Source organism: Taudactylus pleione, unplaced genomic scaffold (genome assembly GCF_031769625.1).
Source record: "Taudactylus pleione unplaced genomic scaffold, aTauple2 ptg001621l, whole genome shotgun sequence".
NCBI lineage: Eukaryota > Metazoa > Chordata > Amphibia > Anura > Myobatrachidae > Taudactylus > Taudactylus pleione.
The window spans coordinates 223,761-243,280 of NW_028286018.1; the positions used below are offsets into that span (position 1 = coordinate 223,761).

A 19,520-nucleotide genomic window follows, 5' to 3' on the forward strand; every position below is an offset into this window, starting at 1 on the left:
ACTGAAGGTAACTTTATACAATATTTATAATAAATGTATTCATCAAACAAAGTTATGTTTCATATACACCTTATACACACAGCCTGAAGGTAATTTTCTTCAATATTTTTAATAATTTTGTGCCTTAAAGAAAGTTTATGTACATTGAACCATCAGACAGCAAAAGTGTCACTATCTCAGTCATGCTCAAAAAATTTCCGTATTTCTGAATATTTGGTTATGGGAGACTTAACCTGTAATACCATTTCTCTTTGGGATGGGGGTTGTTGGTTGTTTAGAGCTTGTTAAGCAATAGGCCAATTCCCCTCCCCCATTAACTCACCACTGTATTGCTCACTGCAGCAGGGATACACAACCCAAAGGTTCTGGCAGTCGGGATAAAAACCCTTACAGACCCCTAAGTTAGGACAGTTTGGAGGTGTGTATATGACTGGTATATAGTCAGTAGGTGCTCCAGGCACGGGCAAGCCAGTCCGTCGCCCGGAGCGCTACTGTTTCCGGAGGGCGCAGGAAATGCCCACCTCCCACCCAGCGCTACAGGATATATTTAAGCTCAGGGGGGAGGGAGCGGAGGAGGGAAGGGGCGGCAACACAGGACTGCGCTGGGCTCAGCACAGCCTAGCGCCGGCCCTGTATATAGTCCAAGCCCCCCCCCCTTACTGGTATGTAGACCCATAAGGCACCTGAAGCACCAAATGGAATGTGATGGAAATTACAGAAGGTTAAAAATCAGGGCTATACTGTTCTCTGTGCTGCGGTACATTTACTGCTCCTGCAGACAGGAACAAAATACGCGTCACTGCGAATGATTGCGTTAAAGCTATGCAGACACCGTTTTCTGCCAGTCCCTTCTGCGCCCCCGTATTTCACTGTGCACGTACCGGCAAAGACAGTGCGCATATTCTGCTGTTGTGAGCGAACCCCATGACGCTTTATGTTATAGTATTGAACAATTGACCCACGTGCTGTATAACCCATCGCAAGTTAGTAACCAATAAGATCTTTCAAAATTGTTCTAGTGCAGTACAGAAAAATGAAAGCTAATACCTGATTGGTTGCTACGAGTTACAGCATAATTGTGCAGTGCTCACAGGGCGATGACAGGACAGCGGTATACATGGTGCAGTGTGGACAGGCCCTGTGTGCCTTTGATAACCACGGGATTTACAGGCTTAACTTGTCCCCATTTTAGAGCACACTCAAATCTGGAAATCCCAATATTTGTTTTAGCCCAATATCAGGAAAGTCCCACTAAATTCAGAGCAAGTTGCCGGTATTGTTCTGTGCTCTGCATAAAATATCTGCGACTTCCTCAGACTTACCAGGGATTCCAGTCGTGACCCCACACCCCAGGGGATCTTGTCTAACATGAGCGACATGATATTACTGGAAGATATTATTAGCCTGCCAGCAATCCTGTTTTTAAAATCCTTAAACCCCCTTAGTCACCCTGATCAGTCAGGCCTCCCAGTCCTGCCTCAGTTCTACAATACCTTGAACAGGACTTCTAGAGGGGGGAAGGGAGAGCTCAGGTCGGGTTTCCCAAAAAAAAGTTCTGACCCATAAAATCTGTGCGTGTTGGGGGTGTTATACATTTAGTAGGTATGTCTTTATAATATGGAATTTTGTATTTCTGGAATGTATGTTGTCCATCGGCGGTCAATAGTTGATAATCATCGAGGATTCAGAGCTGATGGTTGATGGATTTACCATCGATGGCGAGGTCCGATGGTGACTTAACCTTTCCTTTGCTCGCGCATGGCAGCTGATCGTTGATGGTTAAACCATCGATGGAGTACAGACAATGGGCATCTGCCAATGACTATTGATGGCAACAGGTTCGAGAAATGCTGGTTATGGGCAATTTATCAGGACACCGATCAGATGCTGTCCCGGCAAAGAGTTTCAGAGCAGTGATAACACTAGTTATCACTATACTACCGGGATTTACATAGGGCAGCACATGCGCATACAAATATTATCAACGGGATGGACGGGGAAATGCGATTAGCCTAACGCGGAGGGATCTTTCCCATAGACAGAGTGAGCTAACGGCATCTGGAGATGGTGTAAAATGGGCATTTATTTATTAATAATTACTTATATAGTGATAGTATATTCCATTGAACTTTACGATTAGTTTTCGCAGTCCCCTTAGAAAGATTTGTGGACTGATTTTGCAAAATGAAAAATGAGTGGCACCCCCATGTTCTTATACCCCCCGATACTATAAACCGCAATGATCCTTACAAACAGACATTTTTGAAGGGTTGACCACATCGTTACATTAATAAATAGATCCTTAGTAGAGTAGCTAAATGTTAGACAACACTGCCCCCTAGTGGTAAGTTATGGAGGCTCAGGGCCCGTTTCAGAGATGGACACTATGAGATTGTGGCTGTTAAAATAAGCTAATGTCTGCAAAGTTCACTTGAGCATAAAGAGACGCCCACTACTGCCTTCTTATCTGCGTGCGCCGATGCATACCTGCGTAAATATATTGGTACCATCAACGCACATCGGCGGCCATCTTGCCCATGCGGCAGGTCTGACCAGCCGCAGACTCGGCAGCTCTCCTGACACGCAGGAGATCGCATGGGATAATTTATGCACGCCCATATAACGGCGTTCAAATTTACTGACATGCCTGCTTTTTTCAGACTACCCCCCCCCGTCAACAACCGCCTACCGCTGACAGCCTCTCGCTCACCTTGTGATGTATTCCTCTGTAAGTTCGTAATTTCAATGCGCAGTACGGCTTATACGCATGTGCAATGGCAAACAATCACTTGATCTGCGTATGTAATCGCCATTATGTCCGTCTCTGAATCAGGCCCTCCGTCCGTTAAAAACTCCATGTAAAAGGGCGTATTTAGACCCGATAATTATAATTTCTTATCGCCGCTATTTGCGGCAATAAGAGGTTAAGTATCGCTCAAATGTATCAAAATACACCCGCAGGGACTCCCGCATTGAATCGCGTCATTGTGGCTCCACCCTCTTCACAATGCTGGTAATCGTGGCATTGTATAGCGGGAACAGGGCTATTATGACACAATAGTCTGGTAGAGGGGTCACCACGCCCCAAAACCCACCCACCTTCGCCTCGCCCACCGCAGTGCCGACCTGGCTGCTTGCGCCCCGAGTGGGCAGCCAAAAGGTCAACAAGTATGCCGTACATACATCCGGGGGATAATTATTTGTTTCTGGTAACTCCCGTATGATTGATAAATAGGCCCCAAATTAAGAGCAGCCCTTCATAATAGACAAACGTGAGGACTATTCGCCAGAGGGCGATGGGGCCTATTTTTGTTTTGTCCTGTATACTAATGATGTTACCCCAGATATTGCCGTCCCTATAGAGCGGGTCTGAATCAGGCCCTCGGTTCCATTGCACTCACACACAATGACGGTACTGGTTCGGGGAAATGATGGGTAACTGTCACCACTTTGGGCCAGTAACACTCAGTAGGAGATGGACATCGGATGCTGCCTTCTGGTGCCCAGGTGATGGCTGTCTGCATTTATGTAGCTGCAGGCAACCACAAGTTGTGTCCACAGCACAGACCATGTGTGCATGCGAGTAGCTCCAGCTGTTTCTGCGCACACTATAACCATCGATGGTTATACTATCGAATGTTTTGGATGCGATAGCTACTAACCATTGCATCACGTGTTCTGATGTTAGAACCCCAGCCATAATTCGATGCCACGCTTCTGATCGATGTCCTACAGTCAGCTGCCTCTGACTGAATGGCTATTTATCATCACAATAAGCAGTGACAAAAATAATAAATGGGGCCCACAGGTTTTAGACAGTGCACACACGGCTCTCCCCCGCTGATACCCTAGATACAATATATTTTTTTTTCCAATCAATATTCTGTCTGATACAGTGAGGCTTTAACCTGAGGGTGGTTCAATAAGTAAGGTAACAAGACCTCTCATGTGCTGGCGGAAACATGGTAAAGCATTCAGGTTTTTAGTGTGGTCAGATTGCTGCGTCTAAAGGGCACATCAGCAGCTGAAATACATCTCCACCCTGTCTAGGTGTACGGTGATAACAGGTTTGGTGTCATATTGCTGGGCGATAACGCCAGGGCCACACTCAGCCAACCGCATGTGTGAGTTGTACGGCGCTACCGTTGGGAGGTACTGGACCATTCTCCCTACAGCCCTGACCTGGCACCGAGTGATTTCCATCTCTTTGGACCATTGAAGAAGCACCAGGGTGGAAGGCGATTCGCAACCGGCGGTGAAGTTCAGAAACCGCCATGTCGCTGGACACAGATTTCTTCTATGCGAGGATAGGTGCCCTGGTGTGCCGTAGGAACAAATGCTTAGACAAATATGGGGACTATGTGGAAAAATAATCTGTACCAAGGCCATACTATTGATAATACGTATATGTACGAGTTTAATGAATTTACGCTATGAGAGGACCTGTTACCTTATTTATTGAACCACCCTCGTAAAATGTAAAGCATAAAGCAACGGCATACAGCCCATGCTGGGAAATGTAGTTCCACAACAACCCGAGAGCCTCAGAATGCCCAGGCCTGGCACGGAATGTTTATTTTATTTTTTTTAGACTAATGGCGAGTAATTAGTGGTTTTGCTGAATGTTGGCTATGGCGCGTGCTTAATGTCCAACCACTAACCGTGCGGTTTTCGATCTAGGCGGTTGGTGACATTAGAGGAAGAGGGAGAGAATCCGCGATCAACTTGAACCATTACGCCACCAAGAAGACCCTGGCAGAGAGCATGCTGGATGTGGCGCTGTTCATGGCGAATGCAACGCAGCTGAAAGCGGTGCTGGAACAGGGCCCGGGCTTTACGTACTACGTCACCCTCATCACTCTCATCAGCCTGTCTCTGGCCCTGCAGGTCGTCATAGGGATCCTGCTGATCATCATTGGTGAGGGCTGCCATGTGTAGCTAGTCACAGAGAGACAGAAGTACAAGTCCCTCAGCTCTGCCCATCCCCCTCAGCCCTGCCCATACCCCTCAGCGCTGCCCATCCCCCTCAGCCCTGCCTATCCCCCTCAGCTCTGCCCATCCCCCTCAGCCATATATTTTACTTGTCTGATGTAAATGTGAACAGCTGTGAAATAATATTATTATTTCTGGTTATTTCTGGCCTCAGTAAAGGTGCAAATATAACAGTGGCCTATACATCCCAAGCTCAGGGCCTGATTCAGACCCGGACGCTATCCGCAGTGCGCTCGCTATTGCCGATGGCAGTGCGTGTGCGCAAACTACACAGTGCGTTCGCAGATCCCTCGCTCGCACAGCAAAGCCAGCCCAGCAGAGTGAGTGACAGGAGAGGCCGTTTGTGGGTGGTGACGGGCAGTCCAGTAAAAACGAGGGAGTGGAGGTGCGAACGCAGGCGTGCCCGAGTGTTTCAATGCCGTTTTAGAGGCGTGCATAATTAACAGGCAGCGTCATAGTACACATCACCAGCCATTGTTTTACTCGCAATGCTTGCGGTAGAAAAAAAGCTACCGCAAGCACTGCGTTCACATCCGATAATGGTCGATGTACCAATGTTTTCACAAACTTCCAGGAGATGACGTGGGGCAGTTGGCGTCTCTGCATTCGCTAAGGGGTGTCTGCATACACAAAGCGAACGCTCGTACAGGTAAGATGGGCGTGCTTATTCCTTGGCGAGCGATCGCTCACCGCCGCGTCACTTTCAAATATTTGCATACGCATCGAGCGAGCGTACGCTCATAGCGACCGGGTCTGAATCAGGCCCTCAGTCCTCATTGGTGGACAGTGAGATCCGTGCCTACCACATGATCAGGGTCACTCTATTCCCCAGGCACTGATCCCCTGCGCACCTATACTATTATTTAATGAGATAACATCTTACAGTGAGGATTGTCTCCATTATTCACTTTTGATACGAAGCGGCGGGCTCTCTGAATTATCACAACTTGTCCACCCCTCTAATGTTATATGTGTGTCACGATCCGTCACGGGAAGTTCCTTGGAATGAGGACAAAAAGCCAGAGGGGTTAGAGTGGCTAGGGAACAACTAGGTGAGTGACAGTGACTAAGTCTTCCTATTGCGGCCAAACCCAGGGTTGGCTAGACCTGCCCAGAGGCGCGGAGTCAAACCCACTTAGTGGTCTTCACCGGTGACCACACCAGTTGGGATTTGGGTTTCGCTGCACCAAGTGAGCAGGTCGCAGCCCTCTGGACAGATACCTGGGAGTGGCAGAAGAAGACCGGAAACTATGCTAGAATGAGTTAGCACTGGGAACTCTAGAAATGTATTGACACTGGGAAATACTAGAAATGAGATGGTTACTGGAGATGATTCAGGCTTGCTCCGAGAAACACAGGGAAAGTAGACACAGGGGTGTACTGAGAAGTGCTGGAAATCCAGACGCAGCCTTGCTCCGAGAAACACAGGGAAAGTAGACACAGGGGTGTACTGAGAAGTGCTGGAGATCCAGACGCAGCCTTGCTCTGAGAAACACAGAGAATGTAGATCCAGACACGGAACACAATTAACTCAGACGCAGGTGAGTGAACTTGATACACTATAGAAACAAGCATGGAGGACAATAACTTCAGGGAACTCAGACGCAGGTGAGTGAACTTGTTACACTGTAGAAACAATCGTGGGAATAACGGAAGGTGCTTTGTGAATCCAGAAGCAGAGAACTGAAAATAGTGCTTGGGAATGGTACAGGAGGAGACTCAGGGAACTTGGCAAATGAGCCAGAGCTGGGTAAACACAAAAGGATTAACTGAAGCAAAACTTGAGGTAAAACTGGAGTTTTAGAACAGAGCCAGACGCTGACATATACACAGGAGAGTAGATGCTGATTAGTGCTGAAATATTTAAACTGGTGTTTCCACACAGACAAGTGCTGACATGTACACAGGAGAATTAGATACTGATTAGTGCTGGAGTTTCAGCACAGAGACAAGTATAGAAGAAATCGCTGGAGAAGTCTGATCCTGGGAAACACTGGAAGAATTACTGGAGAAAAACAGAGTAAAGCTAGGAGCGACTCCAGACACTGGGAAATAACACTGGTAGGAAAGAACGTGGAACTTGGAAAGCTGCAACAGCTAGTAACCACAGTCACTGGAGAAGCAAAGTTGAACAGCAGCTTCCTGTTCCTGGAGTCAGGCTAAATACCCTTAGGTAGCTGGTCATTGGATCAGAGGATCAGCTGAGTGACCGCAGGACTACCATTGGGAGAAACTAGTCAAGTGATATGGATCAACATGGCTGCGCCCATGCCCGCCACCAAGTGAACCAAGACGCACACACGGAAGCCCTAGGAGATCCCGAGGAGAAATCTCCATTGAAGTCTATGCTGGGAACCGCGGCATTGCATCTACTGCTGTAACCACAAGGTTAACCACAATTAACCTTGTGGTTACAGCAGTAGATACAATGTGTAGCGGTGTTTTTTTTCGTATTGCTTTGGTTGTGGAACTACAAGTGCCAGCGGGCCCGTAATGCCCCGAATACTGGTATTTGTGGTTCTCCAAATACCAGCATGCGGGGGAGGCTTGCTGGTACGTATAGTTCCACAACTAAAAACAATATTTAACCATTTATTTAACACTACACACTAACACTATCAACCTGGCACCCACCGCCCTAGGGTGCCAGGGATAGCCCCTGGCTATCAGCCTAGGTCAGTGGTGCCCTGGAGAGGGGTACCCCTTTATTGGAGGGGTACTCAACTCCCCAGCGATCCCTGGTCTGGGCTGACTAGCAGTCAGGGCTGATGCTGCGGCTGGGGGGCCCGGTGAAAGGGCTCCCCTGGCTGTGGCATCCGGTTTTAAATATAGGGGTAACCTCACGCCAATTTTTTTATCCCTATATTTAAAAGCAGCTCTGTCCCTGCTGCCTGGTGCTGGTTCTTAAATTACAGTGGAACCCTACAGATTCTTTTCCCTGTAATTTTAAGAACCAGGACTGGCTGGCAAGTCCGGGGCGGGTTATTATTTTGGGGGGGGACCTCACGTAATTTTTTTTTTGTCGAAAATTAACCTTATTTTAACCATTTACAGCAGCGATTCCCAACCTTGGTCCTCAAGGCACACTAACAGTCCTGGTTTTAGTGATATACATGATTGTGAACAGAAGGTTAAATAAAAATAACCGAGGCACTAATTTAGTCACTTGTGCTCAAGTGTGGCTATCCCTAAAACCTGGACTGTTAGTGTGCCTTGAGGACCGTGGTTGGGAACCCCTGATTTACAGAAATAAACATACAGAAATCACACTGATTTGTGTATGTTTCTGACCATCTCGCAGCTCAGGGGGTTGAGAGATTGAAAAGTGATTTTGACAGAGAGTTTGCTCCTATCTCACCCGAGCTTGTCATCCCGATTCTTGGTAAATTTGAGAGATGTATGTTTTAGGTGAAAAGTACTTCCGATTTGGCCCGATGGTGATTTAATTCGAGATTGCTATCTCACCCGAGTTTTACGAGTGAGATGAGAGAAGTCTCTCTCTAACTCACCCGACTTTTGTCTTTAGTAAATTTGCAAGCAGGGAAAAAATGAATAATTCACCCGAGATGGTCATCTCGACCTATCCCGAATCTTAGTAAATTTACCCCCTAGAGACAGTTTTTTAAATATTTTGGTTGCAATCATTGACAAGCCTGCACCAACAATTTACACCACAAGATGGCGATACATCCTCTATAACAGGGTTTGTCTACCCTAATCCTCAAGTAGCACCAACAGATCATGTTTTGAGGATTTCTTTAATCTTTCACAGGTGAGTAAATCTATTTTGCTGGGTCAGTAAATATCCCTCCTGTTTCCACAGAAATTAGTGTTAAGGTGCCCATACATCTGCGGATTGTCGCGGTGCACGAATGCGATCAGAAATGCCGACCACCCACCATCGATGTTCAGTGATCCGTCGCAGGATGCTGAAATTTAACATGTTAAATGTCCCCGATTTGACGATCACGATAATTTTTTGATCGCGATCGCCATATCGGGAAAATCCAACATGCTGGATTTCTGCGATCCTGCGATGCCGGGTTGCAGCATCGCAGGATCGCGGCAATCCGTCACTGATGTATGGGGCCCTTTAGTGGCACTTGAGGATTGTGGTCTATAATATAGATTCCCTTCTGCACAGCTGGCATTCAAGTCAAGAATATAGATTATTTTCATTTTGATTATTCACTGCAATACAGACCATGTGAGGGGACAAGTGACATATTGTTGACTAAAATAAATATATATTGTGTAAGGTATGTGATATCTAATTGGTATAAGCTTTTGTTATGATGCCACTCAGGGCCCGATTTAGCAAGGAACGCACAGGAGAGAACGCACGCACCCGACCGCTGCGAGTATGTGCTAATCAATGCATACGCACGGAGACCGCAGCACAGGATGCAGAAGCCCACCCTATATTACCCTTTACTCACAGCCTGATCAGTACGCAAGATAGCGTAAACATCAGTAACATCGAGAACCATCGACCACATTTGCATAATAGTGGTTGACCTGATCTCGCGCAAGATCTTGGCAACTTCCTGTCTGCACGGAGTCTCATCACTGCGTCCTTCGCCGCACTGGCTTAATTATGGGCGCCTAAAATGGCGACCCAACGCACAGGCACGTCTATGTTCGCCCGACCACCTCCCGTCACCACCCACAAACGGCACTTCCTATCTATCATTATCTGAAGGGGTCTGCGTGCACGCTGCGTGTAGTCTGCGTACGCTTACCCCATCGCACTGGCTAGTTCACGCACGTCCAGCGTGATGCATACGCATGCACAGTACAAAAACATCGGCCAAGTGCGTGCGTTCTCTCCTCTGCGTTGCTTGCTGAATCAGGCCCTTAGGGCAGTGTTTCTCAACTCCAGTCCTCAGTGCATGTTTTCCAGATATCCTAGTTGGTGCACAGGCGTATTTATTACTCTATGACATATTTTTAAATATCCACAGGTGGAGCTAATTATTTAACTTGCAATTCTGAGGAGATCTGTAAAACATGCACTGTTAGGGGGTCCCTGAGTACTGGGGTTAGGAAACTAAAGGTGCCCCCACACTGAATGACTCGCAAATGATGCAATGTTGTTAACGATTTCCCTTGAACTCCCCGGCAGTCCTGGACTGACGATATCGTGCATAAACAAGTGTTCATTTTGACAAACGATCTACTAACGACCTATCGTGCGTCCTTCACTATTGCCAGTGCATCGTTAACGAGATTGCCAGATCTTACCAGCAGGAGGGAAGATCTGAAGATGCGATGTACGACCCCTGGGTACGCGCATCGTGATCGTGAGTGGACACTCACTATTTACGACCATTCATGTGTGGGGTTGCTTCTCAGCCAAGGAAGTGGGCTCACTCACAATTTTGCCTAAGAACACAGCCATGAATAAAGAATGGTACCAAAACATCCTCCAACTTCTCCCAACCATCCAAGAACAGTTTGGTGGTGAACAATGCCTTTTCCAGCATGATGGAGCACCTTGCCATAAGGCAACAGTGATAACTAAGTGGCTCGGGGAACAAAACATCCTCCAAGAGCAACTTCTCCCAACCATCCAAGAACAGTTTGGTGGTGAACAATGCCTTTTCCAGCATGATGGAGCACCTTGCCATAAGGCAAAAGTGATAACTAAGTGGCTCGGGGAACAAAACATCAAAATTTTGGGTCCATAGCCAGGAAACTCCCCAGACCTTAATCCCATTGAGAACCTGTGGTCAATCCTCAAGAGGCGGATGGACAAACAAAAACCCACAAATTCTGACAATTGATTAGGCAAGAATGGGCGGCCATCAGTCAGTATGTGGCCCAGAAGTTGAGTGACAGCATGCCAGGGCGAATTGCAGTGGTCTTGAAAAAGAAGGGTCATCACTGCAAATATTGGCTCTTTGCATAAACATAATGTAATTGTCAATAAAAGCCTTTGATACTTACGAAATGCTGTAATGCTACCACAGTATACCATAGTAACATCTGACACTTATGTAATGCTGTAATGTTACCTCAGTATTCCATAGTAACATCTGACACTTATGTAATGCTGTAATGTTACCTCAGTATACCATAGTAACATCTGACACTTATGTAATGCTGTAATGTTATTTCCGTATACCATAGTAACATCTGACACTTATGTAATGCTGTAATGTTACCTCAGTATACCATAGTAACATCTGACACTTATGTAATGCTGTAATGTTAACTCAGTATACCATAGTAACATCTGAAACTGATGTAATGCTGTAATGTTACCTCAGTATACCATAGTAACATCTGACACTTATGTAATGCTGTAATGTTACCTCAGTATACTATAGTAACATCTGACACTTATGTAATGCTGTAATGTTACCTCAGTATACTATAGTAACATCTGACACTTATGAAATGCCTGTAATGTTACCTCAGTATACCATAGTAACATCTATCACTTATGTAATGCTGTAATGTTACCTCAGTATACCATAGTAACGTCTGACACTTATGTAATGCTGTAATGTTACCTCAGTATACCATAGTAACGTCTGACACTTATGTAATGCTGTAATGTTACCTCAGGATACCATAGTAACATCTGACACTTATGTAATGCTGTAATGTTACCTCAGTATACCATAGTAACATCTGACACTTATGTAATCTGTAATGTTATTTCTGTATACCATAGTAACATCTGACACTTATGTAATGCTGTAATGTTACAGTACCTCAGTATACCATAGTAACGTCTGACACTTATGTAATGCTGTAATGTTACAGTACCTCAGTATACCATAGTAACATCTGACACTTATGTAATGCTGTAATGTTATTTCTGTATACCATAGTAACATCTGACACTTATGTAATGCTGTAATGTTACAGTACCTCAGTATACCATAGTAACATCTGACACTTATGTAATGCTGTAATGTTATTTCTGTATACCATAGTAACATCTGACACTTATGTAATGCTGTAATGTTACAGTACCTCAGTATACCATAGTAACGTCTGACACTTATGTAATGCTGTAATGTTACCTCAGTATACCATAGTAACGTCTGACACTTATGTAATGCTGTAATGTTACCTCAGGATACCATAGTAACATCTGACACTTATGTAATGCTGTAATGTTACCTCAGTATACCATAGTAACATCTATCACTTATGTAATGCTGTAATGTTACCTCAGTATACCATAGTCACATCTGACACTTATGTAATGCTGTAATGTTACCTCAGTATACCATAGTAACGTCTGACACTTATGTAATGCTGTAGTTACTTCCGTATACCATAGTAACATCTGACACTTATGTAATGCTGTAATGTTACTTCCGTATACCATAGTAACATCTGACATAAAGGTCTAAAAACACTGAAGCAGCAAACTTTGTGAAAACCAATACTTGTGTCATTCTCAGAACTTTTGGCCACGGCTGTAACTTCAGAGCAAATTTCTTGATGTAGTGTAGTACCTCCCTACATCCTGCAGGTGGCCCTGTTGCTATTGCTATCAGACAGTAAGAAGTATTCGTAGTCCCATCATTCTCTCTGCAGATGTGAGCGCTATAACTGTGGCCCCTCCGCTGGCAGCTAGGCTCAGGGCCAGTAGCTAGTTTGCAGTAAGAATAAGATTTCTACGGTGAACCATTTATTTATCTTCTATTTACAGCTCGTAAAAACCTAAACAACGTTTCCAAGCAGCCGAGCCTGGATTTGTTGAACAATGTGGCCACCGCACTCGTGTTCGTTACCGTTCTCATCAACATCTTCATCACGGCATTTGGGGTGCAGAAGACTGGCCTCTACCCTTCGCGGGGGCCACGGGGAGTGCACTGAGTGTGCAGGAGATTACAGGTATAATATGGGTGCAAACCTGTCTCACTCTCACGCGTCATGTACGTATGCAATTAATAGTGCTTACAATTGTTCCCCTGTCCTGGGGGGCCATGTGGGTGCAGGGTGTATAGGTAGAATTTGGGGTGAAAGAAATGAGCCTGTATTGCTAGTTCCATGCACCCCACATTCTACTTAAATACCCTTTATGTGTTGGGCAAAGGCCATAAGTAAATTAAGCACGGTAACAATGTAGAGATTGTGGGACCTATTCATCATTACTAAAAAAATATATGGAGATAATTAAGTTTAGAACTCACATAGAGTTCTACCTAATTACCGGAGGAATTCATCATTCCTCCTCTCCATCAGCATCTATTCCGAAAAGCTGTCATTTTTGCGATGACAGCTTTTCGGGAAATAGAAAGTTTTCCCTACCTGAATCCACAGCCGTCCTCCATCTCCCCCGCTCCTTCAGCTCTGCACTGCCAGGGATCTGTGTGTGCGTGTCCAGTTGTCCCCCAGTGCCTGCTCCATCCACGATATGTCCTTGCACCACCTCCCCCTTCCCCAGTCAGTCAGGTCTGCCCGGCTGTTATATACTGAGCTGCAGCCACTGCCCGGCTGTTATATACCGAGCTGCACCCACTGCCCGGCTGTTATATACGGAGCTGCAGCCACTGCCCGGCTGTTATATACCGAGCTGCAGCCACTGCCCGGCTGTTATATACTGAGCTGCAGCCACTGCCCGGCTGTTATATACGGAGCTGCAGCCACTGCCCGGCTGTTATATACGGAGCTGCAGCCACTGCCCGGCTGTTATATACCGAGCTGCAGCCACTGCCCGGCTGTTATATACCGAGCTGCAGCCACTGCCCGGCTGTTATATACCGAGCTGCAGCCACTGCCCGGCTGTTATATACCGAGCTGCAGCCACTGCCCGGCTGTTATATACTAAGCTGCAGCCACTGCCCGGCTGTTATATACTGAGCTGCAGCCACTGCCCGGCTGTTATATACTGAGCTGCAGCCACTGCCCGTCTGGAAGGTAGTAGCCATGGACCGCTGACTCCCCGCCCGGCTGTTACTTTCTGTATGTGGGGTAAGTGATTCTGCAGCGGCTGTGGCTCCATGCTTTAAACTGCACACATGTTACACAGCATGGAGCCGCAGCCAATGCAACCAGCATCTCCCCGCCGGCCGCGCCTCCGTGCTCTGTAACAGGTGAAGTTTGAGGGCTATTTCACACATGCCAGTTTTGGCCGGCCAGGCAAGAACCGGGCGGTAGCCGGCCGGGTCTTTTCAGGCACTCAGGACCTCATTCAGAGTCGGTCATTTCGACCGCACGGTCGTATGCCACCGATGTTCGCTAAATTGCTCATGCGTAAAGTTCGCAATGCGCGTGCGCAAACTAGCTGCTACGGTCAGAAATTTCTCTCTCCTTGAACACAGCCAGGTCGGTAGTTTGAGTGACAGAATGAGGCGTTTGTGGGTGGTAACAGGGGAAGGTGCTTGTGAACGGGGGCGTGGAGATCCGAACACAGGCGTGCCTAATTATGCGTTTTATGGGAGTGCATAATTAACAAAGTAGCGTCATGGCACACGTGACATGGGAGGTTTGTACACTGACTTGATCGTAGTGCTTAAGAGAGGGTATGGTCAGCCTTAAGCTCTACGACCAGCTCCGATGGTTCCCGATGGTCGTGATTAATCATTATATCCCAGGAGACGACGTGTAATACGTACGAGAAGGGGGCGTGATTTAGTCTTAGGTTCGCTTCTCACCCTCGGTCGTTCAGCTAACGATCTCATCTTAGGACCGCAACTTGTGATCGCTTCATTTGCGTATCCGGCCCCTTTCCCCTACGACCGACTCTGAATGAGGCACTCATTGCCTTACATAAGCAGCGGCTTTGAGACGCTTTTTATGTGAGTTGTTTTTTTTGTCCTATTGGGCATGCGCAATGCCTTGCTGCACAAACCCGGCTGGCAGAAGCCAGCGTGTGTGAAAGGAAACATTGTTTCCTACACACTACTGGCGTGCATGGACGGTACGGACACGGCACGGCACTGTCCTGCCCAGTAGATATTTCAGGCTGTTAGACGGCGACCGTGCCGTGTGAAAGGACCCGCTGGTTCCCTGCATTAACTAGATTTGACACCAGGTTAAAAACCGGGTGGCTTTTTGCCGCCCGGCCAAAACCGGCATGTGTGAAATAGCCCTCATGCTGTGCATCGGGGGATGGATACTAACGGCAGGAACTGGGCAGAGGGGAGACTTTTTTTCAAAAATGCTTTTCTATGTTCAGCCCGCCGCTGCGTGCTGCTGCTGACGTGAAGTGTCTCCCCTCTGTTCCTCAGTGACACTTGTAAGTGCTTCTTTATTTAACTGTTTATAGTAAATAAACAGTTAATTGAAAAAGCACTTACAATTGCCACTGGAGAACACACAGAGGGGAGACACTTCACGTCAGCAGCAGCACGCAGCCGCAGGGAGGACAGACTGTGCAGCCGGAGGACAGAGCGCGGAGCGAGATGGACGAAGACCTATCCAGCTGAAACCAGGTAAGTATATGCCGCTGCTACAGCCTTACGCCATCTAAATTTAGTGTATAGTAACACCATCAAATTCCGAAAATACATAATTTTCGGAATTTGATGAATACCATAATTTCCATATCCCCATACTAATGTACTAATGTATGGGGAATGTGGAAATTAACGCAGGGGGACTTAGGCCCTCATTCAGAGCCGCTCGTAAGCGGCAGTACGCTCGTTCCGAGCGATATTTGCACATCTGCGCATGCGTACGGTTTTTAGTACGCATGCGCGAACCAGTCAGTGCGGCCGAAAATCGTTTGTTCGCTATATAGCGAGTGCCTGCTATTTTGAGTGACAGGAGGAGGCGTATGTGGGTGGTAACAGGGGAAGGTGCTTGAAAAGGGGGAGTGGAGATCAGAACGCAGGCGTGCTTAAAGGTCAAAGCGGGCGTTTTATGGGTGTGCATAATTAATACACCAGCGTCACTGACCACGTCACTGGGTTATTTTATAGTCAGAACTGCTCGCAATATTGTGGTTGAAAAAACCAACCACAAGAATAGCGAGCAGTTCATACGCTGTTCGATGTACTCGATTAATCTAATAAATAGCCGACATGACGTATGATGCGAGCGGCCAGGGGGCGTTTTTATCAAATAAACGAGCGTATGTTTTGCTCGCTCGTTCAGACATGGAGGCGGCAACAGACCGCAAAGAGCGAACGGTTCATTTGAATAGCCACCCCCTTTTTATGAACGAGCGAGCACTAATTGCGAGCGGCTCTGAATGAGGGCCTTAGCAAGGAGATATCAGTGATATCTCCTGTGTTAAGCGTCTTCATGAATACTTAAATAACGGTAATTAAGGAAAATGTCCTTAAAAACATTATTTTAGTGTTGATGAATAGACCCCTGTAACCTCAAACCCCCGGAGGTGAGACAACCGGCAGTAACAGCCCACCTCTGCCTCTCGCTGGATTGTGCCAAGCATGGGGCAATGTATATCTGAGTTGTGCGTTCTCCCTCTGTGCAGGCTATGAGCGCACTCAGAGGCTTGTACCTCCTGCTGCTCTCAGACACAATTTGCTTTATTCAGGCCTCAAGTAGATGTACAGTTAGGAGAAAGAGGTATAATGGGGGAAGGGAATGAAAACAATGGCACCTGCACAGAGTGGTGAGCTCTGCAAGAAGACTTAACAAAGCCATTGTTTAAATCAGTAGTTCCCAAACTTGGTCCACATAGGTCACATTTTCCAGGTCACCCAGCAGGGGCACAGGTGCAGTCATTACTCACTGACACATTTTCCAGGTTACCCAGCAGGGGCACAGGTGTAGTCATTACTCACTGACACATTTTCCAGGTCACCCAGCAGGGGCACAGGTGTAGTCATTACTCACTGATACATTTTAAAAGATTCACAGGTAGAGCCGATTATTTCACTTGTGATTCTGTAAGAAGACCTGGAATACATGCACTGTTTGGGGTCCTGAGGACCGAGTTTGAGAACCTGTGGTTTAAATAAAACTTTCTTCCTTAACATTTAGATCAATCAATTACAGGAGAAACCAAACTAAACAGTCCATAGACCCAGCCCCTTAACTGTCTCTCTTTAGGGTCTGTTGTATGGATCTGAATAATTCATGACTTTCATCAAAAGCTCATTTACACAGCTGCAAAAATGCCGGCCTGCAGCGTTATCGTGCAAAGAGCGACAGAAAGAGAACACTCGCAACTGCGCAGCCACATTTATAACTGTCCGTCTTTACCCATATAATAACTATACACAGCTATTGTACTGCAGGGAGAACACCTTTCCTGTTAGGCTATGTGACCACCTGTCTATGGGCTCTGCCATCACAAACTAAAGCAAATCCCATTTTACAATGTTCTGCCATATGGGACACAGGGCCTCATTCAGAGGCGGTCGGGGGATGCAAGCGGTCGCTCAGAAACTGGGCGGCAACTTGCATCCTGACCGCCCGCCTCTGTTGCGGTCGTTAGGCTGTGGGTTAACACCCACAGCTCTAACGACCGCTCGGGTGATGGTCGCGATGGTCAGAGACCATCGCGACCATCGGGGCTTACGACGAGACCCTAGGGTAGGGTCTCACTTGTCGTAAGCCCCGGAGAGCTTCTGGCTCTGTCAGAGCCAGAAGCTCTCCACTGACATCACTAGTGATGTCAGTGGGGCCTCCCCCAAACGGCAAACGTTCCCATGGGAACGCCTCCGTTTGGGCTGCCACCCCCCCGGCCCGCCTTCCAAACGGGGCGAGCTGTCAATCAACATCGACAGCTCGCCCCCTTTGGAAAGAGACCTGCTACGACCAGCGCTGTCGGTCGTAGCGGGTCTCACGCATGCGCACGAGGGAGCCGGCTCCCTCGTGCGCATGCGCACTGGCAAAACATCGAGGCGGCCGTGCGGTCGTAGACCGTACGGCCGCCTCTGAATAAGGTCCACAAAGCTGTTGTCTCTGCTGCAATGTGTTTACTCATCTTTAATCATAAGCTATTTACTAACATATAACAGGGCCTATATCTACCTCCAGGAGGCCCACACATAGCTTGTTTTATGTTTTACAGGTCTGCAACCTCCGAGGTTCATCACCCCTGCTGAAATCTTCTGATGTCCTTCATCTAAAACCAGTTTTTTTTTAATTATTATGATTATTATTATGATTATTATTGTTAGGAATAAATACATTTCATGCAAGGATCCAGCTTATCCCAGCGTTTTCTGATGCAGATTTACACCTGTTGGGTCCATCTTGTGTAGACAATACTTGCTCATATTACAATGCTACAGTTTAGTATGTATAAAAGTAAACCAAGTTCTTTCTGGGTCTCTGGTGACAAAGCAGACAGAACTGTGGGTGTGTCTAGTGATAAAGTGGGCAGGGCTATAGGTGTGTCTAGTGATAAAGTGGGCAGGGCTATAGGTGTGTCTAGTGGTAAAGTGGGCAGGGCTATAGGTGTGTCTAGTGGTAAAGTGGGCAGGGCTATAGGTGTGTCTAGTGGTAAAGTGGGCAGGGCTATAGGTGTGTCTAGTGATAAAGTGGGCAGGGCTATAGGTGTGTCTAGTGGTAAAGTGGGCAGGGCTATAGGTGTGTCTAGTGGTAAAGTGGGCAGGGCTATAGGTGTGTCTAGTGATAAAGTGGGCAGGGCTATAGGTGTGTCTAGTGATAAAGTGGGCAGGGCTATAGGTGTGTCTAGTGGTAAAGTGGGCAGGGCTATAGGTGTGTCTAGTGGTAAAGTGGGCAGGGCTATAGGTGTGTCTAGTGATAAAGTGGGCAGGGCTATAGGTGTGTCTAGTGGTAAAGTGGGCAGGGCTATAGGTGTGTCTAGTGATAAAGTGGGCAGGGCTATAGGTGTGTCTAGTGATAAAGTGGGCAGGGCTATAGGTGTGTCTAGTGATAAAGTGGGCAGGGCTATAGGTGTGTCTAGTGATAAAGTGGGCAGGGCTATAGGTGTGTCTAGTGATAAAGTGGGCAGGGCTATAGGTGTGTCTAGTGATAAAGTGGGCAGGGCTATAGGTGTGTCTAGTGATAAAGTGGGCAGGGCTATAGGTGTGTCTAGTGATAAAGTGGGCAGGGCTATAGGTGTGTCTAGTGATAAAGTGGGCAGGGCTATAGGTGTGTCTAGTGATAAAGTGGGCAGGGCTATAGGTGTGTCTAGTGATGAAGTGGGCAGGGCTATAGGTGTGTCTAGTGATAAAGTGGGCAGGGCTATAGGTGTGTCTAGTGGTAAAGTGGGCAGGGCTATAGGTGTGTCTAGTGATAAAGTGGGCAGGGCTATAGGTGTGTCTAGTGATAAAGTGGGCAGGGCTATAGGTGTGTCTAGTGATAAAGTGGGCAGGGCTATAGGTGTGTCTAGTGATAAAGTGGGCAGGGCTATAGGTGTGTCTAGTGATAAAGTGGGCAGGGCTATAGGTGTGTCTAGTGATAAAGTGGGCAGGGCTATAGGTGTGTCTAGTGATAAAGTGGGCAGGGCTATAGGTGTGTCTAGTGATAAAGTGGGCAGGGCTATAGGTGTGTCTAGTGATAAAGTGGGCAGGGCTATAGGTGTGTCTAGTGATAAAGTGGGCAGGGCTATAGGTGTGTCTAGTGATAAAGTGGGCAGGGCTATAGGTGTGTCTAGTGATAAAGTGGGCAGG

At 47.0% G+C, this 19,520-nt stretch overlaps 1 protein-coding gene across 1 annotated transcript in view; it reads left to right on the forward strand.

Annotated features, from left to right (window-relative positions):
- Window positions 1-18,075, forward strand: part of NINJ2 (ninjurin 2) — a 31,082-nt gene extending 13,007 nt beyond the window's left edge. Inside the window, exons 2-4 of the mRNA XM_088464234.1 lie at window positions 4,681-4,918; window positions 12,668-12,852; window positions 17,951-18,075. Of these exons, the coding sequence (XP_088320360.1) occupies window positions 4,681-4,918; window positions 12,668-12,834 (405 nt within the window). The 3' untranslated portion in view covers window positions 12,835-12,852; window positions 17,951-18,075. The remainder of the gene's footprint in view (window positions 1-4,680; window positions 4,919-12,667; window positions 12,853-17,950) is intronic.
- The last annotated feature ends 1,445 nt before the right edge of the window (window positions 18,076-19,520 follow it).